General features: G+C 45.2%; 1 protein-coding gene across 1 annotated transcript in view; it reads right to left on the reverse strand.

Moving 5' to 3' along the window:
• CMTM4 (CKLF like MARVEL transmembrane domain containing 4) overlaps positions 1–21,482 on the reverse strand; it is a 61,067-nt gene extending 39,585 nt beyond the window's left edge. Inside the window, exon 1 of the mRNA XM_073605574.1 lies at positions 21,300–21,482. Coding sequence (XP_073461675.1) covers positions 21,300–21,467 — 168 coding nt within the window. The 5' untranslated portion in view covers positions 21,468–21,482. The remainder of the gene's footprint in view (positions 1–21,299) is intronic.
• Positions 21,483–22,105: the final 623 nt, after the last annotated feature.

Here is a 22,105-nt window from a genome sequence, read left to right on the forward strand (position 1 = left end):
TATTATCCATTGTTTTACCTAATAGTTTTACTGATTAACACAGTATAACTATATAGTGTTATCCACATTTATGGTCATACATGGTTTGATAAAATTTATTTACTGTACATATGCACTTATGGGTTTTTGATGTACACGTTTGTTGAGTTTATAGCGCTACACTTTTATCTTTTGTTGTTATTTTTTGCCTCGAGTCTATAGGTGTGTTAGCTGCTATCCTAGTGTTCTTTTTGATCTAGCGCAGCGCTGTACTTATCCTTTTATCATTTCCTCGTTCTGCCTAGTGATACTGACACTGATCACCGCTCCCTGTAATCATTACAGGGAGCGGTGATCAGTGTCGTGTCACACATAGCCCCTCCCCCCCAGTTAGAATCACTCCCTAGGAAACACTTAACCCCTACAGCGCCCCCTTCACTGCCAGTCACATTTACACAGTAATCAATGCATTTTTAAATCGCAATGATCGCTGTATAAACGTGAATGGTCCCAAAATAGCGCCAAAAGTGTCTGATCTGTCCGCCATAATGTCGCAGTCACGATAAAAATCGCTGGTCGCCGCGATTACTAGTAAAAAATAAAAATATATTAAGAAAAATGCCATAAAACTATCCCCTATTTTGTTGACGCTATAACTTTTGCGCAAGCCAATCAATAAATGCTTATTGCGATTTTTTTTACCAAAAATATGTAGAATACGTATCGGCCTAAACTGAGGGAAAAAAAATGGGTTTTTTTAAATATTTTTTGGGTATTTTTTTTTATAACAAAAAGTAAAAAAATAATGCTTTTTTTCAAAATTGACGCTATTTTTTTTGTTTATAGAGCAAAAAATAAAAACCGCAGAGGTGATCAAATACCACCAAAAGAAAACTATTTGTGGGAAAAGAAGGACATCAAATTTTGTTTGAGAGCCACGTCGCACGACCGCACAAATTGTCAGTTAAAGCGACGTAGTGCCGAATCGCAAAAAGTGCTCTGGTCTTTTGCCAGCCAAATGGTCCGGGGCTTAAGTGGTTAATGGGAAGACTTTCTGGCAAACTGTGCAGTGTCAAGGTCAACAGATTTACAGGAAAAGTGGAGATTTGCATACATCTTCAGCTGCCCATATCAATGGATCACTTTGTTGTGTGATTTCACTGAAGGGGACCTTCATCATATTCTCAGTTTAACTTGTCTGATTGGGGTGATACAACCCCAATTTCAAAAAAGTTGGGACGTGGGGTAATAACTACATAACAGGATGCAAAGATTTCCAATTCCCGGATTTTATTCACAGTCGAAAATATATATATATATATATATATATATATAGTCGAAAATATATATATATATATATATATATATATATATATATATATATATAGTCGAAAATATATATATATATATATATATATATAGTCGAAGATATATATATATATATATATATATATATATATATATATATATATATATATATATATATATATATATATATATATATATATATATATATATATATAGAGAGATATATATATATATATATATATATATATATATATATATATATATATATATATATATATATATATATATATATATATATATATATATATATCTCTATCTCAAATGCTTAAACTGTACCAGAAAATGTACCATTAACCACTTCAGCCCCAGAAAGGATTTGCCCCCTTAATGATCAGACCATTTTTTGCGATGGGGCATTGCATCGCTTTAACTGACAATTGTGCGGTCGTGCAATGCTGTACCCAAACAAAAATTATGTCCTTTTTTTCCCCACAAATAGAGTTTTCTTATGGTGGTATTTGATCACCTCTGCGGTTTTTATTTTTTGCGCTATAAACAAAAGCGACAATTTAGGAAAAAAAAAAAAAAAAAAAAACAATATTTTTTACTTTTTGCTATAATAAATATCCCCTATTTAGAAAAAAAAAAAAAAAAAAAAAAAAACGAAATTTATTCATCAGTTTAGGCCAATATGTATTCTTCTACATATTTTTGGTAAAAAAAAAATAAATTAAATAAAAAAAAAAAAAAATTGCAATAAGCGTGCATTGATTGGTTTGCGCAAAAGCTATAGCGTCTACAAAATAGGGGATAGATTTATGGCATTTTTATTATTTATTTTTACTAGTAATGGCGGCAATTTGCGATTTTTAGCAGGACTGCAACATTGCAGATCGGACACCTTTGACACTTTTTTTTGTGAACACTGACATTTATACAGAGATCAGAGCTAAAAACAGCCACTGATAACTGTCCCTGGCAGGGAAGGGGTTAACACTAGGGGGTAATTAAGGGGTTAAGTGTGTCCTGGGGGGTGTTTCTAACTGTAGGGGCAATGTAGTGACTGGGAGTAGAGAGACATTGCTGTTTCTAATCACTAGAAACAGCAGATCTCTCTCCTCTCCCTGATAGAACCGGATCTGTCTGTTTAAATTGACAGATCCCCCGTTCTCCCTCTCTCAGAAACAATTGCGGATGCCCAGCAGGCATCGCGGCCGATGGGCACGTGCATCAGCTCCTATGTTACGCAGCAGGCGCACGCCTGCTAAGGCTATTTAAAGGGCCCAGGAAAGCCAACCTGCCGCCATATAACGATGGCGGCTGGTAGGCTAGTGGTTAAAGAAAAAAAATAAGGTACTTTTGAAATTGATGGCAGCAACACATCTCAAAAAGTTGGGACAGGGCCACTTTTATTATGGTGTATAATCCCCTCTTCCTTTAACAACACTCTGTAAATGTCTGGAAACTGAGGAGACCAGTTTCTGGAGTTTTGGGAGAGGAATGTTTCCCATTCTTGCTTGATTTAGGATTCTAACTACTCAGCAGTCCTGGGGTTTCTTTGTTGAATTTTTAATTTCAAGATGCACCAAATATTTTTAATTGGTGAAATGTCTGGACTTCGGGCAGGCCAGTTAAGCACCCGGACTCTTCTACTACGAAGCCATAGGTGAAGTATGCGGTTTAACGTTGACTTGTTGAAATATGCAAGGCCTTCCCTGAAAAAGAGGTCATCTGGATGGGAGCATATGCTTCTCTACAACCTAGATACATATTTCAACATTGATGGTGCCATTCCAGATGTGCAAGCTGCCCATTCCATACACACAAATGCACCCCCAGAGATGCAGGCTTTTAAACAGAGAGCCAATAAAAACCTGGAAGCACCCTCTCCTTGGTCCGGAGGACACAGCACCTATGACTGACAAAAAGAATGTCAAATTTCGATTCGTCTGACCACAGAACAGTTTTCCACTTTGCAACAGACCATTTTAAATGAGCTTTGGCCCAAAGAAAATGGCGGCGTTTCTGGATCGTGTTCAGATATGGCTTCCTTGCATGATAGAGCTTTAATGTGTACAAAAATATGGTATATAGGAAAACCGCCCACTCCTATACTCCCAACACTGCGCTCCTGGAAATAATCACTCAACAGAGCAGCCGCTTAGTGAGTGTGAATGTATAAACAAATATTTGATTCACCATAAACCTAGCCCCCAATAATAGTGAAAACAAATAGCGGCGCTAAACTCATTAAACTCATTAGACATAATCACTGTAAATAATATAAAAAAGTGAGTGATATGACTCTAAAACACAGTGCTCCAGATAAGAAAAGTGTCCTGATAATGAATATGATCAATTGTATGAAAAAGTGATCTAAAGCAAAAATATATAAAGTCCTTTCAATGAACAACCAAAAAGTGTAATAGATCCAAAAAATAGTGATAAAAAAGGTGATAAAAAGTATATATATATAAAATCCTTTATAATAAATCCGTGACGTGATATAATGAAGATCTCCAGTTAAACAAATCTTCCATCACACCTCTGTGTCCGTGATTTTACTCCCCTTAGGAAGACACACTCACCAGCTGTTATTGCCTTATACTCTCGTGTTCGGCTGAATGGTTTTAACCCACACAGATGGGGGTAAAATAGTGACCTCCGATGGTCCAACGCTAGCATCCAGAATTTTCAAACAAATGCTCTCTCCACATGTAAAAAAATCAGTGTTCCAATAGTGTGATACCGTAATGAAATTTATTAAAATGTCAAACTCTTCCACCATTAAACTCACATCTCATAAAAATCACATCAGGCAGAGAAACACATCACAGCAAATTGTCTTATCAAGAAAACTCCAAACGAAAGAAGCCAGCATACAGCGGTCACGGCAGACCCAAGGAGTGCACGGTTTGGTGACAATCTCACCCGTTCCTTGGAGCCGATCCCCCCCACTTCCTGGTGCAGCGCCCTACATCACAGCGTGCTCCATCACACGTGATCGATTGCCGTACAGCCACGCACCCAACATGTTTCGTCACAAGGACTTAATCATGGGATTGGCTGTACGGCTAGGCAATCTCTCCTATATAATATATTTTTTCTTTAGATCACTTACTCATACAATTGATCATATTCATTATCAGGACACTTTTCTTATCTGGAGCACTGTGTTTTAGAGTCATATCACTCACTTTTTTATATTATGTACAGTGATTATGTTGTAATTATTCACTTAACGGAATAAGTCTAATGAGTTTAGCGCCACTATTTGTTTTTACTATTGTTGGGGGGCTAGGTTTATGGTGAATCAAATTTTTGTTTATGATAGAGCTTTAACTTGTAGTTTTGGGTGGCACATTGAACTGTGTTCACAGACAGTGATTTGTGGAAGTAATCCTGAGTCCATGCAGTGACGTCCGTCACACAATCATGCCTGTTTTTAATGCAGTGCCATCCAAGGCCTGAAGATCTCAGCATCCAATACTGCATTTCAACCTTGTACCTTGCGCACAGAAATTTCTCCAAATTCTCTGAATAATTTTGATATTATGCACTGTGGATAATGAAATACTTAGGCTTTTCGATTCTACATTGAACAATTATTCTGAAATTGTTTGACAATTTTTAAACTGCAGCTTTCACAGATTGGTGAACCTCTGCCCATCTTTACTTTTGAGACACTCTGACTCTCTAAGATGCTCTTCTTTTACCCAATCATATTACTGACTTGTTGCCACTTAACCTAATTAGTTGCCTGTTCTTCCAGCTCTTGCTTGTTAGTACCACTTTGCCAGCTTTTTGTTGCCCTGTCATAACTTTTTTTGAGACGTGTTGCTGCCAATTTCAAAATGACCTTATTTTTTTTCTTTAAATGGTCCATTTTTTCAGTTTAACCATTTTATACGTTTTCTGTTGTGAATAAAAAAATAAAGTTTATAAGATCTGCAAATCATTGCATTCTGTTTGTATGTAGATTTTATATAGCATCCCAACTTTTTCTTTTGGAATTGGGGTTGAAGGTTTACATTGAGCCAACAGTATACCGGCAGACCAACAAAAACAGCATTTCTACTGCAAATTCAGAAGTCACGAGTTCAGTCTGTAAAATGTATTTTTAGCTTCAGTAAACATTTCCAGCCTCTGCAGCCTAACTACTTGAAAGCAGACAGGATGGGGAAAAGAGCGCAGAGCGCTTGTCATTTACAAGCGGTGGAATGCTGACTTCTGTATACACAGGAGCATCGGGGCGATTCCTCCGTACAACTAAAGGTGTGATAATAGGAAGCTACATTATAAGGAGATCTACAAACACCACCAACAGAGCGTACAACCAACTCTACACCCCAAACAATACCCGCTGTTCTTAAGGCTAACCGGAAACCATTAAAAGGAGACATACAGCAAATGTCCTCTGAATTGGGTCATACACTTCTACTGTTCCTGGCATCTAAAACAGGTTCTCAACAAGTTGCAACAAACACACTCATGCACTCAACCCAACCTAAGTTTCTGGAGCCAGCAATACGCCCATTGAGATACACTATACAATTACCAAAGGCTAGAAATATAGTGTAGCCTAAAAAAATAATTAGTGTATGCTAAATCTGAGCTGTAACATACAGAATCCCTTATGCCGTGTACACGCGATCGGACTTCTCGTCGGAAAAAATACGACGGCTTTTCCGACGGGATTCCGCTCAAGTTTGCCTTGCATACACACGGTCACGCAAAAGTTTGCTGAACTTACGACCGTCAAGAACGCGGTGACATACAACACTACGACGAGCCGAGAAAATGGAGTTCAATGCTTCTGAACATGCGTCGAATTGTTTCCGAGCATGCGTAGGAATTTTACGCCACAGATGATCGCATTTTCGGATACGAACTTTTGCCGACCGAAAAATTGAGAACATGCTCTCAGTCTTTTGCTGGCTGGAATTCGGCCAGCAAAAGTCCGATGGAGCGTACACACGGTCGCGTTTTCCGACTAAAAACTCATCTGTCTTTTGCGGGACGAAATTCCGATCGTGTGTACGCGGCATAAAGCAGTATTAGCCTAGGTTCACATTGAATGCGGGTTTGAAATTAGCTGAATTCGCACAATTGCTAGCAGTCTGACTTCAGGGGTGATTTTAAAGACATCTGTGCGGGTTCATGCACAGAGGTCTATTGAAATCACCCCCGTAATTGCCAAAAGTAGTTCAGGAACTACTTTTGGCTATCAGTGCGGTGCAGTAGTCAGCGTTGCACCGATTTGGACACTGCCGTTGCCGGTAATAAGTGGTGATTTGGCATGTCAAATCGCCCCGATGTGAATGGCTTCCGGCCTAGCAACCCGGGGCGACATAACACATGTCCACCCAGACAGCCGTCCAGGTGGCACAGAACCCCGATCACCTGACTCCACCCAAATAAATATGGTTCTCCCAGCAAGCCAAGGGACTAAATGAAACCCCCCGCCAATTGACTGAGACACCCCATCCATTCATGATCTGACCTTGCTAAGCCCCTGTCAATCTAATGTCACCAGCACAGTGCCACCTAGTGACAGAAGAGAAAAGGTGCAGCATTTCCAGAATTTAGGGAGGAATCAGTGGATCTTCTATCAATCAGCCAGGACAATTACTACCTGGCAAACTTAATTTGTTAGCAACCCTGTCTAAACACCAGGGTGCTACAATCATAATTGTAACTGAACCATAACAACTGTTTAGCTCTGGAGAGTCTGGATCCCATCATTCCTGTTGCCTATATAAATGTGTCCTCAGTGTGGAAATATAGGAGGTTTAAGTTTATGAGATGGAATGGTTTCTCTGCAGCAAAAAATGGTTTAAAATTTTTCGGACTCCAAAGTACACAGAGGAGGGTAGCCGCCGACCGTTCTCATCTCAGCAACATGTACATGTCTGACATACTGGCTGCTTTCATACTATAAATACAGAATACTTTTAAAATGATGAGCATGTTAAATTCTTCTCACTATAAAAATTGTTTTTCAGGATTAGTAGGCAACACTTGTGGCTCCCGGGTACCAAACTACGTCCACATTTCACATTGTAGCGCCATAATATATGCCCGCCTCCATGAGCCCTAAAAAAGGAGTCGTGGAGCTCCAGTCTGGTGACTTTGCCCAGGCTGAGATTATGTGGATCTGTATTTTGCAGGCAACAGAAGGCATTTTCTCAGTCTCCTCTCCCCCAGGGATCAGACTGCTGCACTATAAGTTTGTTTCAAGTAAGAGGCTGCAGCAGAGGGCTGATCTGTAACCGACATAGATGCTGACCATGCATAATGCCTGAACAAAGAAGGTGCTGTCCTTCTGGAGAGAAATGCAGCACTGAGATCTCTCTGAGAGGTAGTAAATGCCTGGAAGTGTTACATTTACACATTACTTTGCCCGCATAAATTTATTTTAAAAATAAATAAATAAATCAATCAGATGACAGGTCCACTTGAAAGCGGAGTTGTTTTTTTTATTACTCCACAGAGGAGAAGGGGATGGTGAATTCACCATGGATGATGGATCCAGCAGCACATTCCTCAGTCTGAGCTGCTCTTCCCTTCGCTCAACCACAAGACCATTTATTCCTGGAACGGTTTCCTCCTCCAGCTGCTGGAGACATCTGAGGCCGATGTGTCCGAATATCAGGACTGCAGCAGTGGCTTCCTGTCACCAGTCATGGACGCCAACTCAGTGGCATTACCTCTGACATGTCGGCTTATAGATTTCTATGAAAAATGAATCCGATGTTTGATGCCAGCAGTACGCCTGCTACCAGAGTACATACTAGATGCTTCATTATCCTAATGTATTCCAATGCTACAGGCTTTTGGAGGGGTGAATGTTTGGCTCTTGGCATGAATACCCACACACACCTGTATTGTGACTTTACGGAGACATTCACCTGACACACACCTGTCCTGTGGATGTGCGGAGACATTCACCTGACACACACCTGTCCTGCGGATGTGCGGAGACATTCACCTGACACACACCTGTCCTGCGGATGTGCGGAGACATTCACCTGACACACACCTGTCCTGTGGATGTGCGGAGACATTCACCTGACACACACCTGTCCTGCGGATGTGCGGAGACATTCACCTGACACACACCTGTCCTGCGGATGTGCTGAGACATTCACCTGACACACACCTGTCCTGCGGATGTGCGGAGACATTCACCTGATACACACCTGTCCTGTGGATGTGCGGAGACATTCACCTGACACACACCTGTCCTGCGGATGTGCGGAGACATTCACCTGATACACACCTGTCCTGCGGATGTGCGGGGACATTCACCTGATACACACCTGTCCTGCGGATGTGCGGAGACATTCACCTGATACACACCTGTCCTGCGGATGTGCGGAGACATTCACCTGATACACACCTGTCCTGTGGATGTGCGGAGACATTCACCTGACACACACCTGTCCTGCGGATGTGCGGAGACATTCACCTGATACACACCTGTCCTGCAGGTGTGCGGAGACATTCACCTGATACACACCTGTCCTGCGGATGTGCGGAGACATTCACCTGATACACACCTGCACTAAGGCCCTGTTCATATCTGGCGATTCTTCCAGTGATCCCAAATCGCCAGATGTGGACGGGGCCCAAGATTCTACTTACAATGCAGAAGGGACCTCTCACTAGTGGAAACCATTACCAAATAACCAGCTTTGCTCAAGTTTCAGTAATAAAGAATATCTAAACTCTTATCCCTCGTACACACGATCGGACTTTCCGACAAGAAAACCGTGGATTTTTGTCCGAAGGATGTTGGCTCCAACTTGTCTTGCATACACACGGTCACACAAATGTTGGCCAACAATTACGAACGTGGGAACGTGGTGACGTACAAGACGTATGACGAGCCAAGAAAAGGGAAGTTCAATAGCCAGTGCGGCTCCTTCTGGTTGATTCCGAGCATGTGTGAACTTTTGTGCGACGGACTTGTGTACACACGATCGGAAATTCCGACAACAAGGTTTTGTTGGCGGAACATTTGAGAACCTGCTAGCTAACATTTGTTGGCGGAAAGTCCGCCAATAAATGATCGATGGAGCATACATGGGGCTGGACTTTCAGCCAACAAGCTCACATCCAACATTTGTTGTCGGAAAATCCGATCGTGTGTACGGGGCATAACAGTTTCCTGAATTGCTGTGTATCATAAACAATCGCCCCGTTTTCGTTTTTAATTAAATACTGCTTTCACGTTTTTCTTATCCTTTGCTGAATCTCAGTGCTGCTCTTTACAGCCACCTCCTACAGTGCCTTGAAAAACATTAAATTTCATACCCCTTGACATTTTCCACATTTTCTCATGTTACAACCAAAAAAATATATATATATTTTATTGGGATTTTATGTATTAGACCAACAAAAGTGGCACATAATTGTGAAATGGAAGGAAAATGATAAATGGTTTTAAACATTTTTTACAAATAAATCTGAAAAAAGTGTGGTGTGCATTTGTATTCCGCCCCCTTTACTCGGATACCCCCAACTAAAAATCTAGTGGAACCAATTGCCTTTAGAAGTTACCTAATTAGTAAATAGAGGCCACCTGTGTGTAATTTAATCTCAGCATAAATACAGCTGTTCTGTGAAGCCCTCAGAGGTTTGTTAGAGAACCTTAGTGAATAAACAGCATCATGAAAGCCAAGGAACACACCAGACAGGTCAGGGATAAAGTTGTAGAGAGGTTTTAAAGCAGGGTTAGGTTATAAAAAAAATATCCCAAGCTTTGACCATCTCACGGAGCACTGTTCAAATCCATCATCCCAAAATGGAAAGAGTATGGCACAACTGCAAACCTACCAAGACATGGCCGTCCACCTAAACTGACAGACCGGGCAAGGAGAGCATTCATCAGAGAAGCAGCCAAGAGGCCCATGGTAACTCTGGAGGAGCTGCAGAGATCCACAGCTCAGGTGGGAGAATCTGTCCACAGGACAACTATTAGTCGTGCTCTCCACAAATCTGGCCTTTGTGGAGGATTGGCAATAAGAAAGTCATTGTTGAAAGAAAGCCATAAGAAGTTCCGTTTGCAGTTTGCGAGAAGCCATGTGGGGGACACAGCAAACATGTGGAAGAAGGTGCTCTAGTCAGTTGAGACCAAAACTGAACTTTTTGGCCCAAAAGCAAAACGCTATGTGTGGTGGAAAACTAACACTGCACATCACCGTAAACACACCATCCCCACCGTGAAACATGGTGGTGGCAGCATCATGTTGTGGGGATGCATTTCTTCAATAGAGACAGGGAAGCTGGTCAGAGTTGATGGGAAGATGGATGGAGCCAAATACAGGGCAATCTTAGAAGAAAACCTGTTAGAGTCTGCAGACTTGAGACTGGGGCGGAGGTTCTCCTTCCAGCAGGACAACAACCCTAAACATACAGCCAGAGCTACAATGGAATGGTTTAGATCAAAGCATATTCATGTGTTAGAATGGCCCAGTCAAAGTCCTAAATCCAATTGAGAATCTGTGACAAGACTTGGTAATTGCTGTTCACAGACGCTCTCCATCCAATCTGACAGAACTTGAGCTATTTTGCAAGAAGAATGGGCAAAAATGTCCCTCTCTAGATGTGCAAAGCTGGTAGAGACATCCCCAAAAAGACTTGCAGCTGTAATTGCAGTGAAAGGTGGTTCTACAAAGTATTGACTCAGGGGGCTGAATACAAATTCATGCCACACTTTTCACATATTTGTAAAAAATGTTGAAAACCATTTATTATTTCCTTCCACTTCACAATTATGTGCCACTTTGTGTAGGTCTATCTCAAAAAAATACGTTTTTGGTGGTGTATAAACAATAATTTCCACGCTAAATGCAAAAATAATAATGTAACATGTGAAGTGAAAGTGACAGTAGTCAGTCCATAAGATTTCCATATAGGTCCATACAGAAATGCCCCTGATGACATCATGTATGATGAAACTAGTAGGGCGGAGTTTATGTCCAGCGATACCACGCTACTCTGATATGCAGATTTTTATGCGAGAACCTTTTTATTCACTTGTTACATTGTATTGGACCTGTGGTCACTTTTAATGGCTTTTTTTCAATAAAACCTCCCTGGTTTTTACGCTATGTGGTGACTTTTTGCCTTTTTTTTTTTTACATAAACCTTCATGAGAAAGAGTGATCATCCAGCACCAACGGCATTGACGCTACCCTTCTCTACCTCCAGTGGATGGATCCCTCATGATGTGCGATTCCATGCCTGATTAGACTCTTATAATGTGGAGTCTATCCATCTGGTAAGGGCACATCTTGTATCCATATGGTGGAAGGCGCACTTGGGTGTACGATCGCTCATTATCATTTGGACACGTGTTGCAACCATATATCACTTTATTTCTGTATGGACCTATATAGAAATCTTATGGACTGACTACTGTCACTTTATTTAATTTCACGTTATATTATTATTTTTGTATTTAGCGTGGCAATTATTATTTATATGTACATTACAAGGAAGCAGAAAAATACAGTAAGAAACAATTAAATGATTCATGAAAAAAATAGATTACAGGGCCATTAAAGTGGTTCTAAAGTTATTAGGGTAAAAAAACTTCTGGGTGCAGCTATCCCCCGCCCCCCCCCCCCCTTTATACTTACCTGAGCCCCCTCTCGATCCAGAAATGTGCATTTGAGCAGCGGCTCTCCCGTTTCTCTGTCTCCTCATTGGCTCCCACAGCAGTGGGAGCCATTAGCTTCTGCTGCTGTCAATCACAGCCAGTGACCCAACGAGAGAGCTGGGACAGTAGGGAAGAGGAGCATGCGCAGTAGGGTTCCTGGTGTGAAGCCATAAGGCTACACTGCCGGGTACTTTTACCCGCAATGGTGGCGGCAGCACCCAACAGCTGATGGAAACAGGACAGGTAAGTGTCCTATTGTTAAAAGCCAGCAGCTGCAGTATGTGAAGCTGCTGGCTTTTATTTTTATTTTTTGGGGCAGACCTCTGCTTTAAAGTAAGGGATGTGTATAGATAATGTTTAGAAAATAAGAATATTGCTAAGGCTGGCCATACACGCTTCGGTTCCTATTGAAATGGCTGAGATTTGAACCATTAATGGGCAGGCTGAATGTACCAAGTTGATCAATCTGGTTTTATCTCCGATTATTGCTAGCGGCTGCTATACCCACTAGCAATAATCACCGTCTTCTTCCAGCCTGGACGGCTTCTATCTCCCACCAGGAGAAGACAATCCTTCTTGCCTGGCAGGACGGATTCCCGCATCAACTCTGTCTCTGTTGTGTTGATGGGGAAATCGAGCAAATTTCTTTCCTGCAACCCCTGGTTGCAGGAATGAAATTAGCTCCATGGATGGCCGGCCTTAGTGCCACTATAACTTGTACCTTGATCAACCAGGTATTGTTAGAAATACACAATGTGCATTACACAATTAAAAGATTGCAGGTTACATGTGAAATGAAATTAACACATTAAAGCTAATAAGAAATTTCTGTCTAGCTTTATCATTTGAAATGGAGGTTACAACAGGCACTCAGACAGGACGGATACTAAACAGCTGTTTTGGCCATTCCTCAGTTGATGTCTGCTAGTGACGAAACGCTTAGGGAGGAGCCTACGACGGTGACGTCATCACGTTTATCCTCTCAGGAGGTGGATGGGCGAATTACACAAGAAGTGAACAGAAGTCTCTGGAGATGTTGCTGTTCCGTTTTCAACCAAACGCTGTATCGCTTTCAAACAGCTTCTACCTTGTAAGTGCAAATCTATTTGCTTTATTAAACCCATTTTATACAGTATCACGCTATGGGAGCCTTTCTTTTTATGTTATTTTGAGTACCATCGGCTCCAGCTACAGTTCCAGGTAGCCTTTTAAAGGTCTTGAGGAGACCTAATCATTCCCTATGTTTGGTGAGATCACTGATTAGTGATCACGGCTTTCTGGTAAGCAGATTATTTTCAGCACTTATATGAAGGATTTCTTCACAGATTTTCACTGCAAACTATCACTCTTATTTGGATGGGCGTTCATTGTTCAATATATGGACTTTAATCCTAATGGGACTTCGCTTTAGTTTTCTTTTTTCACTTTGTTTTTGTTCAATGGAATTTTGTTTTAGTTTCTACATCATTTGTTTAATTGATCACTAAGTCAGCGCTACATTTACTTTATATACCACTAAACAGCTGTTGAAGGGCTAAAATGAGTAAAATCAAGGGTAGCAAAGAGCCACATGGGGTCCCAAGGTGATTGTTGGAAACCATGGGTGCTGGAAAGGGACTCTGGGAACACAGTCCTGATATATGAAGGAATTTCCACTCTATATAAGCTCAAGTTATTTTCTTCAGATTCTTTGCATCCAGGGAACAAACAGGATTATAAACAGCCTTTTCCTTATTAGACATGACCAGGAATGTACACCATGTGTTCACTTTCTCGTAGGAATGACCTTACAGAAAGGCATTGGGGTTATCTACAAATACCAACACCAAGTGCTAGTAATGGAAGACATTGGCCTTACCAGCAGCAACACAAAACATAATACACCTGGATGTTGGTGGGAGGAATATCCTTGTTGGCTTTTCAGAACCATAGAGAACCATGGCCATGAGATCCTAGTACTGGAGCAATCCAATCTCCCTAGCTCAGGGGTGTCCAAACTTTTTTGAAAGAGGGCCAGATTCGATGAAGTGAACATACGTGAGGGCCGACCATTTTGCCTGACATTCTTTGAAAATGAAAAATTCAGTCTAAGTGTGTTCGTCCAAGCACTAATACACTGCCCAACAAGAAATCTCTTTCCTTTGTGGCTGTGTGTGGTGAAGAGATGAGCTCGGGTGTGTCATTTGGTTATTCCTTATTTATTGACGTATAACACGCGCCTTCACTTTAAGAGGGAAGTTTCAGGAAAAAACGTTTATTTTTAAATAAAGAACTGTGAAGCAAAATAAGGGTCAGTGCCCATCAATGCAGCATAATCAGCGCCAATCTGCAGATCCACCGTTGCCATGAATGCAGCCCCACCGTTGCCATGCCTTACCATTGCAAGGAATGCAGCACCCCTATTGCCAGGAATGCAGCACCCCCATTGCCAGGAATGCAGCACCCCCATTGCCAGGAATGCAGCACCCCCATTGCCAGGAATGCAGCACCCCCATTGCCAGGAATGCAGCACCCCCATTGCCAGGAATGCAGCACCCCCATTGCCAGGAATGCAGCACCCCCATTGCCAGGAATGCAGCACCCCCATTGCCAGGAATGCAGCACCCCCATTGCCAGGAATGCAGCACCCCCATTGCCAGGAATGCAGCACCCCCATTGCCTGGAATGCAGCACCCCCATTGCCTGGAATGCAGAGTCACCATTGCCATCAGTGCAGCCTGATTGATGCCCAGCTGCAACCTCGGATGGGACGGGGGGGGGGGGATGAGCGCCAACAGATTACATACAGGTGAATATGTTTTCTCTGTGACCTCTTCAATACAAAGTCCCGCCTTCTATGATGAACAGAACAGTCGTCCAATGGCAGCGTAGGAGATGGGACTTCCTATTACAGAAGCCGCCGTGTAAACAGGAAATTCACCTGTATGTACGACACTCGTCCCGCCTCCTCCCTGCCCCCTCCAAGACAGCCAGCATGTATATCTTTTGTGGCCCCCCCGATGCTCGGGGGTTCGTAGGGGGTCACAAAAGATATACATGTCCAAATTACCAGACGGGTCGTTCGAAATCAAAATGCGGGCTGCTATTGGTCCGCGGGCTGGACTTTGGACATGCCTGCCCTCGATAAATGTATCAAGGAAAGTGAAATGGAACAGATTGAAATGGAACAGAGTGGGTGGGGCAGGTGGGCGGATACCGACTATAGTGGATTGGACGGGTGGGTGGTGATACGAATGCTTCTCAGGAGAGCTCACCAAAAGAGGTCCACGAGATGTGGTAGAGACTACAACTGACCTAGTACAAGCATACAGCATGTGCAATCAGGATCCCTGATCTACATACTTGTTCCTGTTCAGCGACTCAGAAATGATTGAAATCATTTAATCACGTGGCAGCCAAGCAACCAGCATATTCAGCAAGCAAATGCAGCTTACATTATCTGTCAGTGGAGGAGTCCATAAAACCTGTCCACATATCCTGTACATATTACCGATCTCTGAAACAGCCCACAAACCAACCAAAACTTGCCTGAAAGATAGCAAATTATATCCAATTTGGTGCCTTGTATTTTGACAGGGCGACTCCCCTTAAGAAGACTAATAGAGTTGAAACACGCTGGAACTTTATGCACTACACAAACAACAATTGTAAACTACCATGTATTGTGGTCTGATTTTTAAATAATGTTATAATTTGGTATTTTTAATGATTTCTGTATTAATAAAAAATAATTGATTTTAATCTTTGGACTTTTGGTGCTTAAAAAATCCCACCCAAAATTTGTAACAAATTTCTACAAAAGATAAATAGCTGCGGGGGATGATCTGACGGAGATGAACCAGACATACTGAGGTAGGGAGTTCCAGAGGATGGGAGAGGCTCTGGAGAAGTCCTGGAGGCAAGCATGGGAGGAGGTAACAAGGGAGCTAAAGAGCAGGAGGTCTTGGGAGGAGTGGAAAGGATGATTTAGGCGATATCTGCAGGAGAGGTTGGTGATGTAGCTGGGGTTGATGTTGTGGATGGCTTTGTATGTTGTGGTTAGGGTTTTGAATTTTATGCGTTGGGCTAGTGGAAGCCAGTGAAGGGACTGACAGAGAGGGTAGCAACAATGGATCGGTTAGTAAGGTGTAGAAGTCTTCATGATAGACTGAAGGGGGGGAAGCCTGTGTAAGGGTAGGCGAGTGAGAAGGGAGTTGCAGTAGTCAAGGCTGGAGATAACCATGAAGTTAATAAGTTGTTTTGTGGCGTTGTTAGTTAGGAAAGGGTGAATTCTGGTTCTTTGATACCTCCTGTGGTCACACACAGCCTGTGACATCACCGGGAAGTTTACAGAATAGTTAACATTAAGTATTAAAACTATATATGATAAATTACAGTTGCTATGACCATTAGCGGGTAATACATTCCCTGAAGAAGCCCAGAGGGCGAAACATGTTGAGAATTGTCACTCTATTACCGCTATGTAATTAAGGACAATAAGATACATGCCAAGACTGTATATGGTTTTATATGGATATGCTTTTTAACATTTTTTCAATAACTGAGGCCGACTGTGTCAAAGGCAGCGGAAAGGTCTAAAGCCAGCCATAGACGGTTCAAATCTCAGTTGGTTCAGCAGGGACCAGATGAGATTCAAACCATGAATGGGCAGGCTGACAGTAGCCAAGTTGATTGATCGGTCAGGCTGGTTGTACCTAAGTTGATCTATTTTACATGCTATTATTGCTAGTGGCTGTTATAGCAGCTAGCAATAATCGCTGTGTTCCCCGCCAGGAGAACACAATGGCTCCATGGAAGGAAATCCCCTATCAACACTGACCTATGGTTGCAGGAAAGAAAATCACTTTGTCTATGGCTGGCTTTAAAGGATGAATATAGATGATTTCCCTGTACCTGTGACTGCTTCCTGACAGGTTCAAACATGTGAATTTGGGTCCTAGTCTGAATATGCCCAAGCTCATCATTAAATCACCATATCTAATCACCCGTGCAAGTCTACAGACAGCTTAACCCTTTCGCTGCCAGGACTGTTTTTGCATTTTACCCTGAAGATAAGTTAAAACCATCAAACATTATATATTTTCAGTAAACAGAGACCCTGGAGAATAAAATAGCAGTAGTTCCAATTTTTTATGTTACACAATGGTCTATCAAGTGCAGCATTTCAGTAGAAAAATACATTTCAAATTAATTGGAGGGCAAAAAAAACACAATAGGTTTTTGGCAAAATATAAAAGATGAGTAAACAGATACCCAACATGGCAAGTTTTAAAATGTGTGCATGCCCGCAAAAGGACAACAAACTTTAGTACCCGATATTTTGCATAGGCAATGCTTTAAAAGCCAGGTCATCAGTTTAGCGGCGGGGTATATAGTAAATATACCTCCTAAATGGTGCAAGTTTAGGAGAGATCTACAGTACCTGCAGGTAAGCTTTACCTGTAGGTACAATTACAAAAGAAGACTTTACTTCCTCTTTAAGTGCTTATTTTTTCCATTTTGTTTACTTTGACTAACTTTCATTTATACCACACAGGAAGACTTTGGAGGTCAAAGAAAGTGCTTCAGCAGCAGGGTCACTTTAAAAAAGTGGTTGTAAACCTTTACATATACCCAGTAAAGTGACTGGCCTCAGGTCATACATTATGTATGACCTTAAACAGATTAAACAAATCCCCCTACATAAGTTGTATTTGTTTATCTGCAGTATTTTTTTCTCCTCATGTGTTCAAAATACAAAATTTCTAAGCTTGTCTGAGATTCCAGAAAAAAAAAAAAAAAAAAAACGGGACAGAGAGCTGAAAGTACACTATGAAGAGCTTAGTGAGGAGAGCTCTGAGAGCTGATTGGAGGGAAGGGACACACCCCCTTTATGCAGCACACAGGAACAGAGCTGAGAATATCAGCTGGAGGGCCCTCCCCGGTCACCATTTTTCTCTTGGTGTCAGGAAAAATTGTCAGTGATTCGTGCTGATAGCAGAGGAAGGAAGCAGCAGACAGAAATGACACTTAGTGCTCTTAATTGGAGACAAGTAGACACTATAGAGGTCTGCGGTTTACAACCACTTTAATTAGAAAGCCACCAGTTGGTTTGTGGAGCATGCACACACTCCTGGCAGCTGCTCGGATAGTGTATAACCCCCCCCCCCCCCCTGAAAACCTTACAGCAGTGACAGCAGAGGGTTAAATGAAACCTGCAAGGGAACTATGAATACTGCAATTGCAGAAAATCCTAGTTCCCCGGCAGTCATGCTGATCCTCTGACCAGTACATTCCAAATCACTGACCAGGAACAAGCAATTTTCCTTACTTGTAGTTGGTCATGGACTCGGGAAGTGTTACAGTTATTAGATGAAAAGGACAGACAGGCAAATAGCAGGTTCAGGACGCGAGGTTTGCAGCGGCAGCCTCTGTATTTCCCTTGGCACAGATTCCCTTGTACTCCACATTCGAGGTGAGCAAATAAAGACCTCCTCTGGTGGGGCCATTTCAAAGCTATAGTTATCAAAGTCCAATAGGATTCCACAAACATCCAACAATACTTGAAAGTTAAATTTTGGGTGGTCTGACCCTTCAAAAAGTAAATATAATGCAAAGAAAAAAAAAAATTAAACTGCCAAGATATTTCAAGCACAATATAGAAGGTAGATTCTCTGCGCTGTGCAGGCATCCCCAGCCTCTATCACCGACACTCTCCCCCAAGATCCCCATCACTCACCACTCCAGACCCCCAGCACTGACCCCCTCCACCCAGATCCCCAGCACTGACCCCCTCCCCCCCAGATCCCCAGCACTGACCCTCTCCCCCCCAGATTCCCAGCACTGACCCCCTCCCCCCCAGATCCCCAGCACTGACCCTCTCCCCCCCAGATCCCCAGCACTGACCCTCTCCCCCCCAGATCCCCAGCACTGACCCTCTCCCCCCCAGATCCCCAGCACTGACCCTCTCCCCCAGCACTGACCCTCTCCCCCCCAGATCCCCAGCACTGACCCTCTCCCCCCCAGATCCCCAGCACTCACCACCCCACGCCCCCAATACTGACTCTCTCCCCCTAGATCCTCATCACTGAACCTCTCCCCCCAGATCCCCAGCACCGACCCTCTCCCACCAGATCCCCAGCACTGACCCTCTCCCCCCAGATCCCCAGCACTGACCCTCTCCCCCCAGATCCCCAGCACTGACCCTCTCCCCCCAGATCCCCAGCACTGACCCTCTCCCCCCAGATCCCCAGCACTGACCCTCTCCCCCCAGATCCCCAGCACTGACCCTCTCCCCCCAGATCCCCAGCACTGACCCTCTCCCCCCAGATCCCCAGCACTGACCCTCTCCCCCCCAGATCCCCAGCACTGACCCTCTCCCCCCAGATCCCCAAGCACTGACCCTCTCCCCCCAGATCCCCAGCACTGACCCTCTCCCCCCGAGATCCCCAGCACTGACCACCCCACGCCCCCATTACTGACTCTCTCCCCCTAGATCCTCATCACTGACCCTCTCCCCCCCAGATCCCCAGCACTGACCCTCTCCCCCCCCAGATCCCCAGCACCGACCCTCTCCCCCCAGATCCCCAGCACCGACCCTCTCCCCCCAGATCCCCAGCACCGACCCTCTCCCCCCAGATCCCCAGCACCGACCCTCTCCCCCCAGATCCCCAGCACCGACCCTCTCCCCCCAGATCCCCAGCACTGACCCTCTCCCCCCAGATCCCCAGCACTGACCCTCTCCCACCAGATCCCCAGCACTGACCCCCTCCCCCCAGATCCCCAGCACTGACCCTCTCCCCCCCAGATCCCCAGCACTGACCCTCTCCCCCCCAGATCCCCAGCACTGACCCTCTCCCCCAGCACTGACCCTCTCCCCCCCAGATCCCCAGCACCGACCCTCTCCCCCCCAGATCCCCAGCACTGACCCTCTCCCCCAGCACCGACCCTCTCCCCCCCAGATCCCCAGCACCGACCCTCTCCCCCCCAGATCCCCAGCACCGACCCTCTCCCCCCCCAGATCCCCAGCACCGACCCTCTCCCCCCCCAGATCCCCAGCACCGACCCTCTCCCCCCCCAGATCCCCAGCACCGACCCTCTCCCCCCAGATCCCCAGCACCGACCCTCTCCCCCCAGATCCCCAGCACCGACCCTCTCCCCCCAGATCCCCAGCACCGACCCTCTCCCCCCAGATCCCCAGCACCGACCCTCTCCCCCCAGATCCCCAGCACCGACCCTCTCCCCCCAGATCCCCAGCACCGACCCTCTCCCCCCAGATCCCCAGCACCGACCCTCTCCCCCCAGATCCCCAGCACCGACCCTCTCCCCCCAGATCCCCAGCACCGACCCTCTCCCCCCAGATCCCCAGCACCGACCCTCTCCCCCCAGATCCCCAGCACCGACCCTCTCCCCCCAGATCCCCAGCACCGACCCTCTCCCCCCAGATCCCCAGCACCGACCCTCTCCCCCCAGATCCCCAGCACCGACCCTCTCCCCCCAGATCCCCAGCACCGACCCTATCCCACCAGATCCCCAGCACCGACCCTCTCCCACCAGATCCCCAGCACTGACCCTCTCCCCCCAGATCCCCAGCACTGACCCTCTCCCCCCCAGATCCCCAGCACTGACCCTCTCCCCCCCAGATCCCCAGCACTGACCCTCTCCCCCCCAGATCCCCAGCACTGACCCTCTCCCCCCCAGATCCCCAGCACTGACCCTCTCCCCCCCAGATCCCCAGCACTGACCCTCTCCCCCCCAGATCCCCAGCACTGACCCTCTCCCCCCCAGATCCCCAGCACTGACCCTCTCCCCCCCAGATCCCCAGCACTGACCCTCTCCCCCCCAGATCCCCAGCACTGACCCTCTCCCCCCCAGATCCCCAGCACTGACCCTCTCCCCCCAGATCCCCAGAACTGACCCCCTCCCCCCCAGATCCCCAGCACTGACCCTTTCCCCCCCCCAGATCCCCAGCACTGACCCTCTCCCACCAGATCCCCAGCACTGACCCTCTCCCCCCCAGATCCCCAGCACTGACCCTCTCCCCCCCAGATCCCCAGCACTGACCCTCTCCCCCTAGATCCCCAGCACTGACCCCCTCCCCCTAGATCCCCAGCACTGAACCTCTCCCCCCAGATCCCCATCGCTTACCCTCTTCCCCCAGATCCCCATCAGTGACCCCAGATCCCCTTAACTGACCCTCCCCCCAGATCCCCATCACTGACCTCTTCAGACCCGAATCAATTACCACCCCCCCAGACCCCACTCATTCACCATCCTGAGATCCCTATCATTCCCCTCCCATCCCCCCATTACACTCCCCTCCCAACCCCCCATTACACACCACCCCCAGACCCCCATCACTCACCACTTGGCTGCATTTCAGGACCCCACAGAGGGAGCGGATGTATTCCATGTCACATTGGAGCCCCCGCCAGCCCTGGTTCATCCTGACGGGCTCCGTGGTGGGCTGGTAAGGACTGCTGGCCCCTGACACCATGGAGGCGGTGGAAGCTTCTCCTTCAAACCCATCCATGTCTTCAGCCTAAACTATGACACCTGAGGATCCAGAGGAGAAGACACAGATCAGAGCAGGGGGCCACAGTCCCCACAGTGCATGGCACTGGCTAGGAGAAGAAGGCAAAGCACATGTGTCTCTGGTGTAATCCCTCTCAGGAGAGAAGAATGGCACAGCCTGGAGGACAGACACTGCGATCAGTGTGACAAAGCTGACAGTTCTGTGACAGACGATCTGTAATCCCAGAAGAGTGATGGGAAGTGGCAGCTTCCTGTGGCCAGCAGGGGGCAGTCAGTGTGGGCTGCTGATATGTGTCCTCCAGGCTGTGCACAGATCCTGTATGGAGAGAGCAGTACTGTGTGCAGGCCTCGTGGAATGAGATCCTTCCGGGTAGTGGGGTCATGCTGGGGTTGCTAGGCAACACTTCCCAGAGGCCAACCTCCTTCCCAAGACTAAGAAGTGCCAGGGGAAGGGAGGGGGGCACAAGGAACACTTTAGACACTTATTGCAAAAAAATACTGAAAAATAGAAAAAGTAGTACAATAATAAAAACATGAAAAAAGAAAAAGACATTTTTATTATCATTATTAAAAAAAGAAAAAAAAAATGGGAAAAATAGTGTTTGTTTTAAAATCGAATGTAGATATAAAAAAAAA

This window comes from Aquarana catesbeiana, linkage group LG11, assembly GCF_042186555.1.
Source record: "Aquarana catesbeiana isolate 2022-GZ linkage group LG11, ASM4218655v1, whole genome shotgun sequence".
In the NCBI taxonomy this organism is placed as follows: domain Eukaryota; kingdom Metazoa; phylum Chordata; class Amphibia; order Anura; family Ranidae; genus Aquarana; species Aquarana catesbeiana.